The sequence below is a fragment of the Anguilla rostrata genome, chromosome 15 (assembly GCF_018555375.3).
Source record: "Anguilla rostrata isolate EN2019 chromosome 15, ASM1855537v3, whole genome shotgun sequence".
Lineage (NCBI taxonomy): Eukaryota > Metazoa > Chordata > Actinopteri > Anguilliformes > Anguillidae > Anguilla > Anguilla rostrata.
The window spans coordinates 30,178,224-30,197,826 of record NC_057947.1 but is presented as its reverse complement, the minus strand read 5'-3'; the positions used below and the strand labels follow the sequence as shown (position 1 = coordinate 30,197,826).

General features: G+C 40.5%; 2 protein-coding genes across 3 annotated transcripts; both read right to left on the bottom strand.

Moving 5' to 3' along the window:
* Window positions 1–269: 269 nt before the first annotated feature.
* LOC135241445 (PI-PLC X domain-containing protein 1-like) lies at window positions 270–4,838 on the bottom strand. 2 transcript variants are annotated; one of them, XM_064311905.1, is made up of 7 exons: window positions 4,625–4,838; window positions 4,370–4,490; window positions 3,576–3,712; window positions 3,135–3,263; window positions 2,730–2,891; window positions 2,141–2,321; window positions 270–1,385 (listed from the first exon to the last, which is right to left on the bottom strand). In XM_064311905.1, the coding sequence occupies exons 2-7, from the start codon at window positions 4,485–4,487 to the stop codon at window positions 1,138–1,140; spliced, it is 975 nt and encodes a 324-aa protein (XP_064167975.1). In that variant the 5' UTR covers window positions 4,488–4,490; window positions 4,625–4,838; the 3' UTR covers window positions 270–1,137. The 2 variants fall into 2 exon arrangements, with proteins under 2 accessions (XP_064167975.1, XP_064167976.1); XM_064311906.1 differs by lacking the exon at window positions 4,625–4,838 and having other exon boundaries at window positions 3,576–3,708; window positions 4,370–4,491.
* A 2,208-nt stretch (window positions 4,839–7,046) lies between these two features.
* Window positions 7,047–19,439, bottom strand: plcxd1 (phosphatidylinositol-specific phospholipase C, X domain containing 1). Its single transcript, XM_064310836.1, has 7 exons — window positions 18,767–19,439; window positions 18,362–18,494; window positions 16,086–16,228; window positions 12,536–12,664; window positions 11,434–11,589; window positions 10,570–10,750; window positions 7,047–9,709 (listed from the first exon to the last, which is right to left on the bottom strand). The coding sequence occupies exons 2-7, from the start codon at window positions 18,477–18,479 to the stop codon at window positions 9,465–9,467; spliced, it is 972 nt and encodes a 323-aa protein (XP_064166906.1). The 5' UTR covers window positions 18,480–18,494; window positions 18,767–19,439; the 3' UTR covers window positions 7,047–9,464.
* Between the last annotated feature and the right edge of the window lie 164 nt (window positions 19,440–19,603).

Genomic DNA, 19,603 nt, shown 5'->3' with positions numbered 1-19,603 from the left:
GACGCAAAAGGCATCACTCAGGCAGAGTTTTGTAGAATGTGACAAAATAAACTATAAGGCTAGTATATTTTTAATTATGATTTTTCTTACCATGTTATCGGTGAGCAAACTTAGAAACATTAATTGATTTTACGTCCCCTTTCAAAGCAATTTAATGGTATCGCCTGATAAGGGTGCGTCTACAAAGAGCACACAAATTAAGCGTCAAAACGTTTACATTAATCTGTGAAATAATGCTTGCACTCAAAATTGAAAACAAGACAATAATATTATATAAAATAATGTATTTCACTTGGCATATTAAGCAAACGATTTTTCTCAATGTGATTAAAGTCAGTTACACTTAAACAAGGATTAAAACATAAAACAAAGAGCAAAAAAGTATAAATGAAGCAATTAACATTTACTGCACAGATGTGCTTATTGTACTTAAAAAAGAGAGAATGTAAACTTAGATAAAAAAATACTGACAGGAACAAGAGGTAACACATTTATCACAGATTTCAGTAAAGCACATCGAATAGTAAATTCCAGTGTCTGGGTTATTGCTATGAGGTGCATAAATGTTTTATCCCTGTGGTTTATGGCCTCAGTTAATAATAAAAAAATATTCATAAGTGCTCTATGAAGCTTCAAAACATGGCCAAACCAAAGGTCTCGTTCTAAAACTGTGTTGCCACCATCTTTGTCTCATTCATGTGATCTTTAACTGTTTTAATTTTTACTGTTACCAGTTCATAAGTTAACGCTCCTGTGATTCTCCTGCGGCTAATGCAGCAGTACCACAGACCAAAGTGCATCCTAACCCATCAGTTCTGTTCTTCTGAAAGGAAACAAGTGGGACTTAAGTGTCTGAAGGTTCGGACTGTGTGTTTGGGAATTGGTGCTGGTGCCAAGAACAACAATTACTGACACCATTAACCCACCTTGCCTCCTTACGTACGAGCGGGTGAGCATTACTGAATTAATGCCAAACAGCAGGACTGTTGTCTAGGCCTGTACTGTGAAAAATAAACATCAGTACTGTTGATGCTGTGAATTCAACCACTTTGTATCACTTTGAATTCAAGCACCATCTCACTCAGCTGTGTGTCAATAACCGAACACTCAGAAATACAGAATTATCTTGGCATCGCATCATGAGGTCAGTCGTGCAGCAAGCTTCTTATTGAGGTCAATGACAACGGAAATAAAATCACTATTGCCGACGAAATCCGCGCAGATGATATTCAGACAGGTCTTGCCCGGCCCAGGAGCCTGCTTCTGAACCCAGTCCAAAAACAGACGGTAATTCCGCAGTGTTAGTGTTTTCATGGACTGACAGGGATGGGTAAGGATGTACTGGGTGTCTTCAGTGAGGTTGAGGCCTGCCACAAAAAATCCCTCTGCAATGCACAAAGACGAAACTATTACGAACAGACAGCCTAAGAGTTACAGTAATGTCAACTGTAAAGAAATCCAAGGTAATTTTGTGAGTTTAAAAAAAGGAAGCTTAATATAACTTAATATAACCAAAAATAACTCAGACCCTAGAGCGAGGACCACACAGAACAGAGGATCTCTGTTTGGCACTGCACTCAGTAAGAGCTTAATGACCCGCCAGTGTTTTTATGTTTTCTAACTGTTTTCAAGCTGTTCCAATGATTCCACTTCAGTGGAGCATCAGTGCTAAAAGGGCCAAAGTAGCAGATAACCTTGCTTTGAAATAATTTTTAGTCTCCGGTTACTGTGACAATTATGCCAGCGCATGCACAAGATTCAGTAAGTGAATCTGAATTACAAGTATTTTCTTGAAATTAATACATATCAGAGCTTGAGTAATGTTTTATCATTTCCAGGTACAAATTATCTGTTGTATTTTTTAAATAACTTTTTTCATTTTTATGTTTTTAGAAATACAAGATAAAAATACAGCACAGCAATCTTTGAACTGCAAGATGAATTGTACATGCTGAATTCAAACGGCTGATGTGCAGGATAAAGAAAAACTTCAGCACACTGAGATTGCAAGTCGTCTTTTTCTGTGCCAAAAGTTTTTTTTTTTTTACAGTTTCATCTCTGTTGCATCTCTGGGTGTATTTTCATTGTTGTGCAGATGCTCCCTTTACTAATGTCTGACAGAAAAGGAATTCTGACCAACCTGGCCTGCCCAGCTGTTTCTGTTCGTCCAGATAGGAGAGGACCGCTTTGGGGTCCACTTGGTCCGCCCACCAGTACGGGATATTTGGCCACAGCTCCTCGTGGCCAGAGGCTGCTGGGTCGTCATAGGAGATGATGACCTGGCAACCCAGCTTCCACAACATTCTCAGGGTGGCAGGTTCCTGAAAACAGTCATAGAAAGAAATCTGCCGTCACGCAGCAAGGCCAAAGGTTAAAGGTCGATGACCTCCAGTGCTTTGTCCTTGTTGGTGTTCTGGTCTGAATACAATCAATATTTATCCTAAGCACTTTACTCCTAACCTTTGTTGCTGGAGTTCTAAAGCTCCTGGCCCACCTTGTTGAAAACAATATATTTTTACATACATATTAAATAGATATAAATCTAGGTCAGAATGAACCCATTTATTAATTAATAAAAGTTAATTCATTCATTGGTAAATTTGTAAAAAAATAAAAAAATAATAAAAATAACAATTACAGAGAAACACTTTTTTTTTTTTTTAATTCAGGCAACAAATGGCTTCCATACAGGTCCAGGGCCCCACAGATAGCATGTCAGTGCCTCACACCTCACTTATATTTGGGAAGATCTTGCTTCCAAACAGGTTCTTCATGAAGAGAATGGTGTCTTGGTGCAGGTCAGGGGTCAGTCCTTCAAACATGGAGCAGGCGAGGATCACCACCTCCTTCGGGTGGCAGCTGAGCCACTTCGCGATGTCCCTGAGTGTTTCCTGTACAGCAAACACGAGAACGCTTATTATTTCACTAGCATTCATCTGATGCAAGATGGCGATTTTCACGCTTTACACAAAAAATAACATGCACAAATCTCATGCATGTAATTGTGAAGGATCTCAAGGCTCTATTATATGTAATGTATAAATAAAACACAAATCTTATTACTTGAATGGCAAAAGCGTGATACATCATTGTGACAGTCACATGACTCAGCACATGACCATGGCGCAGCTCACCTTCACAGTCAGGAGGGTGTAAATCCCATGGGCAAAATACAGAGCGTCGGTGGTGTCACCCTCCTTATGGGCGATCCTGAGATCAAAATACCTGATCCCAATGTCCAGCTGGGCTGAGACTGCCTGCAGCTGAATGAGAAGAGTTAAGGGAAAGTTCCATCAGTATCTCTTTCTCTCTCCATCTCATACAGGTGTGCACATACACTCATGCACACACACACAAACACACACACACACACACACACACTTACACACTTAAGACAAGTACTTGTACAGTGCACTTAAACTTTAAACTCAAAATTGATCAAAATACTCCAGGGGAAAAAAAATGCAATAATATATCTCATGCTGCAAATGTAACTACACTGTGTTGTTATTATGGTGATAACGTTTTCATCAATTATACTGAAACAGAAATGTTTGGATTTCATAGGGGCTGACCTGGGTGGTGCCCCACTTGTACAGACATGGACGGGTGATGCAGGGGATAATGCAGTCCAGTATTTTCAGCACAAGGGGGTTTGACACCGACAATGGAGATTCCCGATCTAAGCAGTAGGTCATGGTGTCATGGCTGCCTAGAACAGATCCGGACAATATATAAGGGCATGTCACTTTCCATTGTGATTTAGTAATTTAAAAAGTTTTGTAAATGTGATTTTAAAAATTCAACAGAGCCCTGTCTAAATGAAAAGAAAACACACGTGATCAGGACTGTTCCAGTGTTTTGCCTGCGCATGTACCTTTAGGGTTGCCACCTTCAATGCAGAAAAAATATGGAAACCCCCCACCAATCAGAAAATTTGGACAGACATTTAAAACCGCATAAGGATAGAAAACAACGACAGTTGACGACATTAGCGCCTTTATCACGCACTGGTAGCATGCGTCTCTCAGCTGTTTCGCGTCAAAATGGTTTAATTTCATTCATGATTACGTTATACTCACAATTGTGGAATTACTTTGTGTGTATGGAACTTTGTGTAGTTAGACTGACTACGGAACAAATTACGTCCCGCGTTTTTTCAATGAGGAACATTGTACTACACATTATAATAACTTGGTACGATTCAGTATAAGGAGTAGCACGCCTATACGTCGTGTAAAATTTGTTTATCCTGGTAGAATCTCACATGACTGATGACTAATGACATTGCAAAATATTTGGTAACATCTGTAAACACTGCATTGGGGCACAGAGATGTCAGAATGCTATTTGCATCCACTCTACCTACCTGGGAGAGCGAGGTTGTACAGGGGTACATCCCACAGACTCTGGGGTAGTTGGGACATCCAGTTGGCACGGTCCTGCGTTTTGCTAATAATGTTAGCGTCTACCACGTCATCTTCCATGCCCTGAGTTCATGATTTTAAAAAACATCTTCAGTGTTATTGCACACAATATCTAAAAAAGTAGGAACATCTATTCGGCGTTACGAGCTCACATTAAGCAATACTAGTTTGATCCAAAACAGCATACTTGTTCTTACCGTTCACAGCGCGATGTTTAGCCTAGGATATTGTGACAGACAGGCTGTGTCTATAAACCACGGATAAACAGACAAACATGCAATGCTTCCGCAGTATATATAAAAGAATCGGGAACTGTGTATCCATCACGTGACGTAGCTAAAGTCGTTTTACACTTGATTAATCCTTCATACGATTTAAACCCGTATTCAGTTTTTCAAGGACTGTCTGAACGTTAGGGACCGTCCATGATTTCTTGTGTTTTCTTGAAATGAAAATATACACATTCTTGGTACTTTCTATTAGCGGTTAAGTTTATCTATTCACCACTTCTGACTTTACAATATGCCTATCTAGAAGGCTATAGACAGGCGACATATCTACATATCTATTCAACGTAGTATCTATGTGTTCGCGTTTGCAATATTGTAATACTTGTTTTTTACATTTTAAAAATATTGTTCCCTTTATTTTAGATGCCAAAATACACAGATTAGTAAAATAAAATGAAACAAAATAAAATAAAAATTGCACCTTGAACATTATTTCTTCTAAAATATGCACCCGGTATGTTAATGCGTTCTCTCCCTAATCCATGTAAATCCTCCCTGCCAAGCAAGGGCTAAAGGTGTTGAAACTTGTTAAGCTTGTTTGCTGCATTAATTCTGCTTATTATCAACAGCATTATCAAAGTGCAGGTACAAAGATACTTACATGAAACGCAGATTGATTAAAACTGTTATGGACCATTTCTAAATTTTTATTTTAACATTTTTTTTTTTTACATAATACAAGTGTCTTTGAGGACAAAATATCCATCCATTCATTATCTATAGTCACGGCGGGGGGGGGGGGGGGTTGGGGGGGGGGGCTGGAGCCTATCCCAGAGTGCATTGGGCAAGAGGCAGGAATACACCCTGCACAGGTCACCAATCTATCGCACGGCACACACACCATTCACTCACAGTTCACTCACACACTGGGCAATTTAAAGTCTCCAATTATCCTACCTACATGTCTTTGAACTGTGGGAGGAAACCGGAGTACCCGAAGGAAACTCACATGGACAGAACATGTAAACTTCACACAGAAAGGCCCAGGTCGGGAAGGAGGACAAATATGTTGCAAAGAAAATATTTTCAAAATATTATTTAATTAATTGCCTGGTCTTAGGAAGATATAAGACCGGCTTCCCAAGTTCCCAGAATAAAGTCCTAACCAAGATTTTTTTATGCCAAAATTACTATCATCAATTTGGCTTCTGCTATACACATTACAACCATTCAATGACCATTAACTGTTAATGACAATCAATTAACAATATTTATTTTTACCATTTTAGGTAGAGATCTGTGATACTTAGTCGCATTGATGCACCTCACAGGGGGATGTGCCCAGGGTTGAGTCCTGGTCTGCGGTACATAAAGTGTTAAGATTTTAGCACGTCATTCACGAAAATATACTGCAGAGACAAACCTCTGGGTCGAAAAAAATCACAGAGCGTAGGGTGGCTAATTTCACGGCTGAATCCCCCGAACCCCAAGAGTCTGCAAACTGTTACAACTCAAATCCAAGGTTGTTTCTTCATATAAAAAAGAAAAAGGTAGCACTTCACAAACAAAGTTTAAAAAACCAAATTACTTACATTGTACATATTATTTAATAAATAAATGTATGCAATGTAAGCAATCTGGTTTCGGAAACTTTATTTGTTGGCAGTGCTACCTTGTTCTTTTGTGAGAGAAGCAACTTTGGATTTGAATTTTCTAGGCACAGCAGTCAACTGTAATTGTATTTCATGCATTCTCTTATCCCTGATGTTAGACCTGAAACTTTGTCCCGATGACGGCAAACACAACAAAAGACAAAACTGAATCTAAAATGATTGTTAGGTTGTTAGGTACAAATTAGGTACAAATTTGTGCTTTAGAAAATATTTCAGTCAGCAGTAACTTGAATAATGTTGCTTTCTGTTTCTTTCAGTCAAAGAATAAGATTGACATCAGACTTGTTTTATTTAATCCACAATGACTGGGGGGGGGGGGGGTGCTGCAGCCTGTCTCAGCATGCATTGCCATTGGGCCAGAGGCAGGAATGCACCCTGATCAGGTCGCAAATCCGTCACAGGGCACAAACACTATTCACTCACACCGTCATAACTACAGGAAATTTACACTCTCCGATTAGTTTGACCTGCATGTCTTTGAACAGTGGGAGGAAGCCAGAGTACCTAAAGGAAACCCAAACAGATACAGGGAGAACATGCAAACTCCACACAGAAAGGCCCTGATCGGGATGTAAACTAACCTGTTACCAATGTGTCCACCTCTTATAAAACATGTCCCCTTGTTGTGGTTCTACTTAAACAGACCAAACAAGCTAAGATTTTGCTTTAGCATGACACAACGTTGAACCAAAACACCAAGGAAACAAAGATATATGTCATGTGTTCAATGCCAACTTTAATGCAAAACTTCAAAACATTCAGTCATACTTGGGAGACTTGTAAACAACTTTTCCCGAATAACTAGGTCATGCATTGAGGAAGATGCACAGAATTGACTGGGAAAACCATGCAGACTCGGGTCTGATTGTTGGACATTACACATTCAAGGAATTGTGTATCTAAATACAGGCTACAAACATGTTTTCCCAAAAGGTTTTGGCGGTTTTTATACTAAGCATCATTTTCCGTCCAATTCAAAGCAGATATCCGCACAAGGTCTGTGCAAATGTCCGCACAGATATCCACACAAGAGTCCTTTAAGAGTATTAGGCTTCTTTGTTTATACAGGTATATGTATTATCTTGCTTCATCCTAATTATTTCTTGGTTCTCCAGGAAGACACATTTGTGCTCAGTGCAACTAGCTTTGTGCTATTGTGTACGCTGCTGTACTGTTTTGTGCAAAGTGTGCTAATACACTGTGACTGTGAATAAGACTGGATTCCTTCCCCCACGGTTTGTGCCTGTTCAATCACCCATCTAGTTAACACAATTTCCCAAAAACCCTTGTTTTCCTCAAATGAGCTCAAATTCTTCAGCCAGTAAACTGTACACCAGCCCCCTTGTTATAGTTAAAACACAGCCAATTAACTTTGAAATACGTTTAAAATGCCATTTAAAAACCACTGCACATACTGGGCCTTAATTATGAAGTGATCATAGATATACAGTGTAGATATACAACCCTGTTTGTTTATCATAAATATTCACAAGGTAATCACATTCATCGAAAGTGCTAAAAGCACAGGTCTGTTTTCATACATTATTATACTATACGTAAGTATATGTGCTGCACAAACATAGTAAATATACAAATAACTTAATTGTGCCTGACAGTTCATCTCTAAATGAAAATAAGAAGTCATGAAACTCATAAAATAGGACTCCGTGACCCAAGCTGCATGACAGTCTGTACGTGCTTCCCAGCTTTCCGAATGCAGTACTGGGAATACAGTAACTCAGACAAATTGTGATGCATGTTTACAAGTAACCAGTACGAGTAAAAACCTGTATTTAACCCGTTAGAAAATTAAAGGGGTGCCCAAACTATGGCATCACAACAAAACACTGCTCCTGTCAATAGTGCCAAGTGCTAGTGGGCGACAGCACAAAATATTTTCCCTGCACACTGCACTGAAGCACACGCACACCGTATCTCAGCTCTGGGTGAAAGCAGTCAGCATTACCGAGAAGACGGAGGCCTCAGTATTTTGGTATATCCCTGGGCGGCAAAAATGATCACCCCCAATGTTTTCCCCTGTAACCATTAGTAATTTCAGATTGGCTGAGGTGAGAAGCAGCTATTTCACAAAAGTTACTTTTGTGAAATATTGTGCATATGAATTCATGGAACTACTACAAACAGTTCTGTCATCCAAAGTCATAATACGAGGCGATGAGGAATAAAAACGTCCAATTATGTTACAATAAAAAATTTTTACGACTTCTGGGCTTCCTTTTTAAAACTTCTTCACATCAGCCAAAAGGTACTGGCATTAGGTAGTACTGAGTAGGTGTTGATTAACTCTCCTAAGTGCGATTTTAGCCCACTCTACAATGTTATTGTAGAGGCTGATAAAGCCATCGGATATTGTGCTTGAATGTTGAGTGGTGCAGAGTGGAGAGGCACTTGTGTGGAGTGCAGAGGTGTGACCCTAGCAGACCCACATTTCAACTGTTTGAACCGTGGATGAAGGCTCCGGAAGTTTCCGAACAATCATCAACGCCATCACCACGGGAAAGTTGCCATCTCAAAGGGAATTCCCCCATAAAACAGTCTGCGCATAAAACACAGGTCAGTCAGGCAACCTGCAGCCTGCATTCCTGAGCCTTCAGCTGATCCTAATGCTGCCCTCTAGCTGCAGGGGGGACTAACGTGCTCACCCGTGTATTTTGGGACCTCCATAACATAAAGATGGGACCAGCTCAAAATTCACATTAGGCATTCCTAATTGAAGAGAAAAATAGTTTAAAAAAAAAAAAAACTAATGCAAGCACACATTTCCATTAAAAACTAATGCAAGGACACATTCCCATCACAATAAAATGTGTGTATGCAGAGTCAGTAGCAATCATAAATATTCTGTGAAAAAGTGCACATCCAGACTTTACGATTAAATTTGAGCGCATGATAAATTAGGCCCATTATACCTAAAAAATGCATAAATTAAAATCAAAATGCTATTATAATTTAAGTATAAACACACTAGCTAGTTACTGCCCAAAAAAGATGCTGAATTACAATGTTAAATTTTGGGTTTTCATGCTGTAAATCAAAACGCGACTGTTCTCTCCATCTACATATAAAGAGTCCAAATGTGGTTCAAAGTTCTACAAGTGCAGTCCGAATCAGGGTCACGGTGTCCATTTCAGCAGATTCTCATTGAGTGCAATGACTACTGGCACCAGTTCACTCTCCGTTACAAAATCCCCTGCGATGATGTTGACAGATCCTTGGCTGGAGCCTGGAGCCTGGGCCTTGACCCACTCCAGCAGGTCAGGGTACGTGGACATCACCAGGTCCTTCAATGACTCAGTGGGGTGAGAGCAGATGTATTTGAGATCTTCTGTCAGGTTGATACCAGCGACAAAGAACCCCCCTGTGAGAAAACACATAGACAAGCGTCAGTGCTGGGGCAGGGGCAACGTGTGTGCCCCCCCCCCACCCCCCCCACCCCCAGTATGAGGACTTGTGCAGGATTTGTGTCCCCTACCACAGCTGTAATGCTTGTGTAGACTATTCAACTAGCTTGTCAATGTCATCTAGCAATTTTTTAATTAGGCCTGTAAATTACCTTTAATATTGATTAATTAAAAGTAATTAAAACCCTAAGTAATACCAAGTGTACATAATGGACTGTTACTCTCACATTGAATCTCAACCAGTAACAGCGGCCTTGTATGCAACACAGGTCGTAATAATTTTACCAGGTATCGGGTTATGTTTTAAATGTAAACAAATAGTTCCCGTACAGTTAGCTAGGTTAAGAACATTACATAAAATAATTTTACCAACCAACAATTCAACTTGCTAGCTACTTCTCTGGCCTTCAGCTTTTTTAATGAATGAAAGGTCTAACTAATGTTAGCTAGAGTAGCTAGCAGCCATCTTGAATTAGCTGTTGCCTGTTCAGTTCAAGTCATTTATGTGTCCTGACCAGGGGGTGTCCAATCGTATCCATAAAGGGCCAGTGTGAGTGCAGGAATTTGTTTCAGCAATAAAACACTGTATCCTTGATCCTTGACGCCCACGGTCCACACTAACTGGTGACGTAATTAGCATGGCCTGAGATGAGCTGCCAGTCATTTAATTTGGGGCGCAGGCAGGACCACACTCGCTTTGTTCGACCTTGCGTGGAAAGCTCGTCTCGTCCAGTCCGTTCCCGAAACCAGTCCATTCCAATCGCCGTCGCCACGGAAACCGACCCTCAATGCACCCGGGGGTTCCAGCCTCGGTTACCTGGGCGACCGCGTCGCTTCCTGCACTCCAGCTCCTCGACCAGGAGCTCCGCCTTGCACTTGTTGGCCCACCAGTACGGGATGGGGGCCCAGAGCTCGTCGTGGCGGTTCAGGATGGTGTGATCGTACGAGACGATCACCTGGTAACCCAGCTGCCACAGGTGGCCCAGGTGCGTCGGCTCCTGATGGGCGCAAAGGGCGAATCAGACTGGCTCCAGGGTGCCGGGGGTTAGGCAGCCATTATCTTTCACAACAACATTTTACTGGTTTAATAATAAACACCCAGCCTTAGAATCGTCAGATATACATAACGTTAGGCACGTAAGTTTACCCCCTATAACGATGTCTGCTAGTTACATTTTAAAATTCAAAATAAATAAATGACTCAATAAATGAATGAATGAATGAATGAATGAGTGAATACAAAAAATTCAAGAAAAATGTAAAAATAAATGAATGTATCCAGAAATGAATTCATGGATAAAATCTGACAAAATGGTTATGTTTGCATTGATTTCTTGTTTCATTCGTCCCTGCATATATTGTTTTCCGTACTTGTTTATTTTCAGAGAACAATAGGAAGTGACAAACACAGATCACCAGCTTACTGAACCCTCCCATACCCTGGCGACACAATCACCAACTGTGCATCACCTAATGGTAGTACTGGCCGCAGTCACCACCGCAACTGTCTGGATTCCATCTTAGACCCATGGGGTTCACCCATGCACCAGTGTGGTGCCTTAACAGACTGTGCCACCCAGCATCCTCACAAACATCCACTTTATTGATTAATATTTATCTCGCAAGCTACATGGGAAATCCATTACCAATAAAAATGAACATGGACCCAGATCAAGCCTACCTTTTTTGGACAGAGCTTCGTAACGAACACATTCTTTATGGTTTCTATGAGCAGGTGGTGCAGCTCCTGGTTTAGGCCCTGGAAGTGGCTGAAGGACAAGATGACCACCTCCCTGGGGTGAGAATCCAGCCACTCTCGAATCTCCTTTAGAACGGTCTGCAAAACATGAGCACGAAATGGCCTCTGAGACACAGTGTAAATTTTTCTGTAGAAGACAGTATGAAAGGGCCTATAGAACACCATGCTGAAATTTCAGCCAGGAATGAGGTTGCTGGGCAACCCTGCCACAAGACGCTGGCTTCCTGTACTGTGAGTCTGTATCAGGTGGCACTGTAACATAATGGTCGGGGAACTGCATCTGTAACTGAAAGGTGTTGACTTAATTTCCCAGCCGGTGTGCTGTTGTAGTAACCCTGAGCAAAGCATTTAACCCGAATTGCATCAGTGAAATATCTAGCTGTAAATAAATAAATAAATAAATAAATAAATAAATAAATAAATAAATAAAAATCTGTGTAATCTGTGAATGCTGCCCTGAATAAAAGGTTCTGAGAAAAGGCTAAAATGTAAATGCACAGCTGTGAGGATAATGCTCTTATTCAGCACTGGAATGTTCCACCAGGGGAGTCTTACGCTTGTATTTCCTCAATCTGGCTCTTAACTGAGCACATTCGGGAACATTTAATACGCCACAATGTATGCGCTGTGTACTATGATGTGCTGCAAAGAAAACTGCATCAGTTTCCCCAGCCACTATTTAAAGCAAGTAGCCGTTTTATTTAATTTATTTCATTTAGAAGATGTCACACAAAAAGCACAGGGATGCTCGTGCATACCGCAGCGTGATAAAAATCCTGGTGCTGTCTGACGAGTAATCCCGTTTGGTTCAGCCATTCTAGAATAACCTCATCGCTTTATCTGATCGCCAGCTGGCTACGAGAGTCAGTGTCCTTATCCAGAATGATCTTTTAAAAAGATCGATTTCACGTCTCTGACCGCGACCGCACCGTCCTGTTTGACCCGTCACAGTCGGTGTCGGGTCAGCGCGTCTCCCCTCACCTCATGCAATACTGCGGGTCCAAGTCCCAGTCCGACTGCTTACCTCCACAGTCAGGGTTGTGTACACCCCGTGGTAGAAGTAGAGGTCATTGGAGTGGTCGTTGGGGCGGTGAGCGATCCTGAGGTCACAGTACCTCACCCCTGCATCCAGCTGCTCTTTTACACTGCATCCCTTTTAAAAAACCAATATGAGCATATAGCGCAATAGTGCAAGTGCATCCATTAAACAGCAATAGTGCATGTGCATTCACTAAACAGCCATAATGCATGTGCATTCATTAAACAGCAATAGTGCATGCGCTTTCACAAAACAGCAATAATGCATGTGCACCCATTAAACAGCAATCGTGCATGTGCATTCACTAAAGAGCACTAGTGCATATGCATTCATTAAACAACAATAGGACCATATGCACTCATTAAAAACAGAAGCACATACATTCATTAAACAACAGAAACATATGTGCTCATTAACAAACAATAGGAGCATATGCATTCATTAAACAATGGGAGCAGGTGTATTCATTAAACAATAGGAGCATATGCATTAACTTTGCCTGTAGGTGCAATTATTTACCAATGATCTACCAAATGACCCTATTCTCAGAGAGGGTTTCTATACACAATCATTGAAGGACTTGCCTTTTAAAATGCATTATATAGCCTTATATATAGTTAATGAGTGTTCCGCGCTATTCATGTGATATACATTAGGATTAAAAATTTATACCACAGATCACTCAATGTGCATCTGCTAACTATAATGGTGAGAATATTGCAATATTTATTTCAATGAACAAATCAAATTAACCAAAACAATGACACATGCATGCAAAACAGATGCCACATGCAAAACGTCAATGCAAATCGGGTCAGAAACTTTGGCCTTTTAACCAGTCCCAATCCACTGTTCGGGGAGTCTGCTGCATGTAGCATGAAGCTAACCTTACCTTTGCTGTTTTGCGGCTGATCAGATTATTTAGACCTTTACACGTTTGCTAATATACTTTCCATGTTACTACAACACCAGTTCATTTAAAATTACAATGAAAAATTAATTTCAATATCAAATGAACAGCAATCAAACTGAGTAACAGAGTAGACGACTTTCTTCTAATCTTTTATAATCCGTTTTGCTTTACCACTATCAGGTCTGTCTCGTTTTCACAGTTTCCTCTTTCATAGCAGGAAGGCCAGGTGTATGGACCTCGGCAGACCAACTGTGCAATTAAAGGTACCAGGCATTTAAGAACATAGGTCACTTTATAATGTTGCTAATGCTGTTAGTATATTGAACTGCACTTGTGGTCCACCACTGCTAATTCCAGATGTGCTGTTTTTCCAGGAAGGAAACATTTAATATGTAACCACAGACCTTAAAAGTGGGTTTGGCTATGGGTTATAATCAGGCCACACACCCATTTAAAACCATGCAAGCCAGACAAACACACACACACACACACACACACACACACAAACACACACACACACACACACAATGCCAAATATCAACACTGAAATATCAGCACTGAATTAATGAGCAGCAAGTTCAAGGGCATGTTTTTACAGAGGAAATGGTCCTCTGTAAAACATCCATTTGAGCTTGCAGCTCATTAATTCTGAGTGATTTCTTCCCGCTGGTTGAAGACAAAGTGTCTCTCCTCTGGTTAAAGCCATTAGCAGAGGACAGATGACCTTTTTCAGACATTATAGGCCCGATTTAAACCCATATCCAATACAGCCAACAAGCGGAATTCTGTACATATCCAGCATTCATACCGGGATCACATGTCTCATAGTTCTTGTGCTCAGTGTTCCATTCAACCTGACAACCTGCTCTACAACAGGGTGACCCATGACTCCAGCCAGATCATTATGGGATGTTATTTGTCAGTTGCACGTTGTTGACATGTGAAGCACATGCTGGAGCATTCACATTCAGACCCAATACTGTCAGAATTAGACTCAAACTGCCTCCAGAGAAGGGATATTTTAAATTTATTAAATTACCCGTAACCCATGTCAATTTCTTGCGTTTGGGCCATGATCATAAAATGAGCCACACATTAGATTTGTCAAGAAATCTGATATATATGTTGCATAAAAAATACCAGCATAAATAGGGCCACAGTGTTTCTAGGTAAACTTTCAAAGTATTCGGGAACAAATATTAAACATGCTTTGTTTGATGTCCCTGTACCCCTCAATGGGTTAACAAACAGCAGTTGTTAGGTGAAAGAATTATGACACAACAACCACCAGCAACAAAACATCCACACTCAACGTGCCAAAGAGGCAACAATCCATATAGAATTGCCACAGCAACCACATAACAAAATGTCACCTAACAATGAACAATAATGTTTTCATCGCATCATCATTTTCGTGCAGTGGTTAAGAAAAACACATCCATTGCATGTGCCCTATATCTGCTGTGGAAGTATGCTTCTCCTTCATTCTTTTAATGTTTTTACATTTCCTCTTATTAAAGATTGTACTAATCAAGAATATATTTAAATGTATGTGATTATGGGATGATCACTGAAGAACAGTAGGTATTCTGTGTTATGTCTAAGAATTTGTAACTAAGGAAAGACAGTGGCCTCCTTGTACATTGATGCATACTACCTAGAGAATCTTTGAACCCCAGTTGCAGGAGGAAAAATTGTAAACAATTACTTTTAATTTAACATTTAATTTTGTAAGTAACTCCTGTTGGGAGACAGTCTTGTGCAGAAGACCTTTGAGTTGCAAGAGAAGAGAAAGGATACTGACCTAGAAAGAACTGATTTGCTATATCTAGTAAATGTATAGATTATATTCTATTGAAATAAATGAATGAAAATCAAAGTAATAACAGCAATGGTATAAACATAGTTTGTTAGAACATGGTGGTGTGTATATGAGTAAATATTTCATTTGGATTACAGAATGTAGTGAATGCATTTAAAGTGCATGTACTTTGGAACTGGAAGATTGAACAACTGTTAATCATGAGGACAAATACTTGTTATTCAAGTCATGCATATACATTCCTCTGTAAGTGTGTGTAGTGAAATATCTGTCATTGATTAAAATTGAAGATTATATAATAGTTATTGTTAAACTAACTGGTGAAACATAAGTTTGACCTGGGCTGGGATTTGTTATTTTAAAGGGAAGATACATCAGGGTAGGAGGAGATCTGGTTGTATAAAAAGGATGTAAAACATAATACGAGGAAGCTCTCTATGTGTCTTTATGGTACTGGAGACCTCTCGTAGGCCTACGTACATGAAAAACATTACTGATTGAAGAGAATAAAAAGGTTATTAGAAGAAATCATAATTTCTAGTTTTTATTCTTACATCGCCGACTTACCCACCGAACCTAAGAAGAGGTTTTCCTCCACACTGTTCCCTAGGCGATATTAGTAACTAACCTGCACTCCCTAATGAATTGCAGTGCAGCGCAATTCATTATGCTGTGCACTGCAAATGCACCGCACTGTATTTGCAAGGGAAATGCCCCTGCTTTGGCTGACTCTGAGTTGGCACATTGATTAAGGGTCATTACAGGTTTCACTTTCGGCGCCTGCCTGTACCGTTGCCTACCTGCGTAATCGCCCACTTGTAGACAAAGGGGCGAATGAGGGGCTTCATGTACTTGTCCAGCTTGCGTAGCATGTCTGGCTGTGTCAGGTCTACTGGGGACCTGTCGTTCCGATCCAGGCAGTACGTTACAGTGTTGTGGCTTCCTGCAAAACAGAGACACGCTTGTCCACGCACTGGTTCCCAGCATGCCGCATTCTTACAAAAAGGTGTCAAAGCATGCACTCCCAAACTCTTATGAAAAATGATCTAAAAATGTGTAATACTAAATATAACAAGTAGATTTTTAGATATAAAGTGCTCTCCAAAATTATTCACATCCTTCAAAAAGATTCACAAAAAAAGACAATACAAGTACTGAGCTATTATCACTTTCGAACATGAAACATATATGAAAACGACAAAAATAATTTTCTGAAATAATACATTTATTTCACAAAACAAATGTGTCACATTTATATGCTACACAACCTTGTTTCCGATACTTTGTGATCCCTGCCTTCGCAAGGATAACACTGAAGAGTACAGGGAATCAAGCTATTGGCCATAATGTTTCAGTACTCACTGCAGTTCACGATTCTTAACAAGAGCCCCAGGAGACACACCCCAGAAGTGTATTTTTGTTGACTGGCTTAATCAAGGCTTTTTTATTTTCTGGCAACCATTCCAAAAAGCCTGTTGCCATGGAGGCGGTGTCTGATAAAATATTTGGAGACTGTATGTGTCCCTAAGATGCACAATGTTTTGTAGATCTTGGACTGAGTCCCTTGTATTTCTTTTGCCTCCGAAACCATGTGACTCACTGCGCGTGGGGGGAAAAAAGCACTTGCGTCCTCAGAGCCTACCTGTATCGTTTGCAGGTCTACCCCAGGTCTACCACTACCAGACAAGTCTACCCCAGGTCTACCTCTACCAGACAAGTCTACCACAGGTCTACCACTACCAGACAAGTCTACCACAGGTCTACCACTACCAGACAAGTCTACCACAGGTCTACCACTACCAGCAGTCTACCAAGGTCTACCCTACCAGACAGTCTACCATAGGTCTACCTCTACCAGACAGGTCTACCACAGGTCTACCTCTACCAGGCAGGTCTACCACAGGTCTACCTCTACCAGACAGGTCAACCACAGGTCTACCTCTACCAGGCAGGTCTACCATAGGTCTACCTCTACTAGAGAAGTCTACCACAAGTCTACCTCTACCAGACAGGTCAACCACAGGTCTACCTCCACTAACCAGGCAGGTCTACCATAGGTCTACCTCTACCAGACAGGTCTACCATAGGTCTACCTCTACCAGACAGGTCTTCCTTACTGACGCAAGATTAGAACGTGGTATCTTTAGTCTTTTATTTATTTGTTTCTGACCATCTCCTGACTGTTGGCAGAAGGTCGGCAACCATCTGTCTTGTTTTTCTGAGAGTTCTTTACCTTTCTTCACAATTATGGACAACCCAAAGATTTTACATACAACACATAAGGCTACAGGAGACCAAAATACAGTTCCCCAATAAGACAAACTCAAAAATTTGTCAAAATCCAGTATAAATTGAAAAAAAATATACCTCTTATTGTTTATTATATAAGCTTCTTTGCTCAACTTTATCAAGGGTGTGAATAATTATGGAGGGCACTATATACACACACTATATACCCACGCAAACACACACACACACACACACACACTTACCTATGTTGTACAAGCTGTAAAATTTACATTTTTAGAGAAAGGAATGCATAACTAAAATTTATGCAGAATATTTTGCCATTCATTCAACACTATTATTTTATCCCTGCTCCACATTTTACTATTATAATTTTAAAAGATTGTTGTTTCTAAGCAGACGGTCCATTGTACTGTGTAATAACAGTGCTACTCTTCATTACATTGATTTTAAGTTTCAGAGATTTTTTTGTTGTTGTTGTTGAAGGGTGAGAAGAGCACCAGTGAAACATACTGTAATATTGACCTTGAGAATAAATTTTGCTGACAGTATTCAGGCATGAAACCAAACACCTCTTTAATGTTCACACCCCCATTTCACTTTTCCTAAAGCCCTAAAGCACTGTCCACAGCACACTTATCTTTCAAGTTCACACACCTAGCTGCATAATTCAGTAATGCGGTCAGTCCCAAAAAGACATAATCGATAACGAAATTCTACAATATAGAAACGGGGCGCCACAAACATACATACGATAATATTCGAATTGTTTAAATCCTAATACGACGCACGATAACAGCACAATACAGATGAGAAACAATCAGTTTACCTGGTATGGCCAAGTTGCAAAGAGGAACGTCCCATAGAGCGCGCGGCAGATGGGACATCCAGTTGTCAGTGGGCAAGTCCCTCAGGGACCCGAAGCCCGTCGTCTCCACCGAGGACATCTCTGTCTATTCAGCCTGATGTATGACAATGTATATTTCGGCTTAGACCAATGCTTCCATAGTATCTCGCAGAATGAATGAATTAATGAATTAATAAATAAATAAATAAATAAATTTCTTTACGTTGCTGGTTAGTTTCTTATGTTAAATCTAGACTAAGGCAATGATCTCGAATTCATTTAATGGTTCGATCTATGTACAATGGCTACTGGCTATAAGTTCACTTTCAGTATATAAAATCATCGTCGATGTTGTTGAAACGTAAAACAGTAAGGCAACATACAAACCCCTTTCAGTGTAATCCGGGCTTTGAGAACGTTGAATACATTCGACCAACAAAGCCTTGTAACAAAGATAAGGCGCTATTTTGACAAAAACTATTGCTCGTCTAAAATGTTGTACTCTTAGCTACTGGCTACACATTACCAAACTGCACCTACAGCTTTTTTTAACGTCATGGGCTGCAGTATTTTACTGACCGGCCAGCCCAGTTCCTCTTTGTTATTATTATAGACGGGTTTCACATCTTCACAAATATCAGAAGGGCGTGTCACATGTGCAAATAGCTCGCTCAGTTTAAATAATCTCCAAAACGTCATCTTGTCAGGTAGGGCCGGCAATGAAACAACATAGAGACATCCACTGCCCGTGTCAGGTTGTACTTGGATGTGTGGTGCTGAAATCCTTCGATGTCGGCTTGAAAGCAAAAGCTAGGCGGTAATAGGATAGTCCGGAAAACTCATCTGCCATGCAAACCATTTCGCCACCCCAAAAAAACAAAACAAACAAAAAATTCTAGTTACTCTGGCTTCTCCATCACGTAATGAACGACAGAATAGCAAGGTTTATGTTAGGTCGGACATGAAATGTCCTAGTTCTGAGAGCGTGCTATTTTGACACAGGCTACGCTTGAAATCGTCGCTAGTTCATAGAAGGCGGGGACTCGTATCCGCCTAATCGGCAGATGCTACAGTAAGCAACCCTTTTAAAGAGCCAGTAGAGGGTACAGAGAGTGAGAGAGTGCGGAAGAGAGCGAGTGCGTGTTGTATGCTCATTAACACAAAACTGCATATAAAATACAGGGTGACCGGTGGGCTTTTAAAACGCCGAGACCAACAAAACAC

Excerpts from the sequence above, each read along its gene's own strand:
- LOC135241445 (XM_064311905.1), bottom strand. The coding sequence starts at position 4,487 with ATGGAAGATGACGTGGTAGACGCTAACATTATTAGCAAAACGCAGGAC. Across the intron at positions 3,713-4,369 it reads GTACAACCTCGCTCTCCCAG|GCAGCCATGACACCATGACC; the intron begins GTAGGTAGAGTG and ends GATCTGTTCTAG. Across the intron at positions 2,892-3,134 it reads ACACCCTCCTGACTGTGAAG|GAAACACTCAGGGACATCGC; the intron begins GTGAGCTGCGCC and ends TTTGCTGTACAG.
- plcxd1 (XM_064310836.1), bottom strand. The coding sequence starts at position 18,479 with ATGTCCTCGGTGGAGACGACGGGCTTCGGGTCCCTGAGGGACTTGCCC. Across the intron at positions 16,229-18,361 it reads TTGCAACTTGGCCATACCAG|GAAGCCACAACACTGTAACG; the intron begins GTAAACTGATTG and ends TCTGTTTTGCAG. Across the intron at positions 9,710-10,569 it reads GAAGCGACGCGGTCGCCCAG|GGGGGTTCTTTGTCGCTGGT; the intron begins GTAACCGAGGCT and ends GTTTTCTCACAG.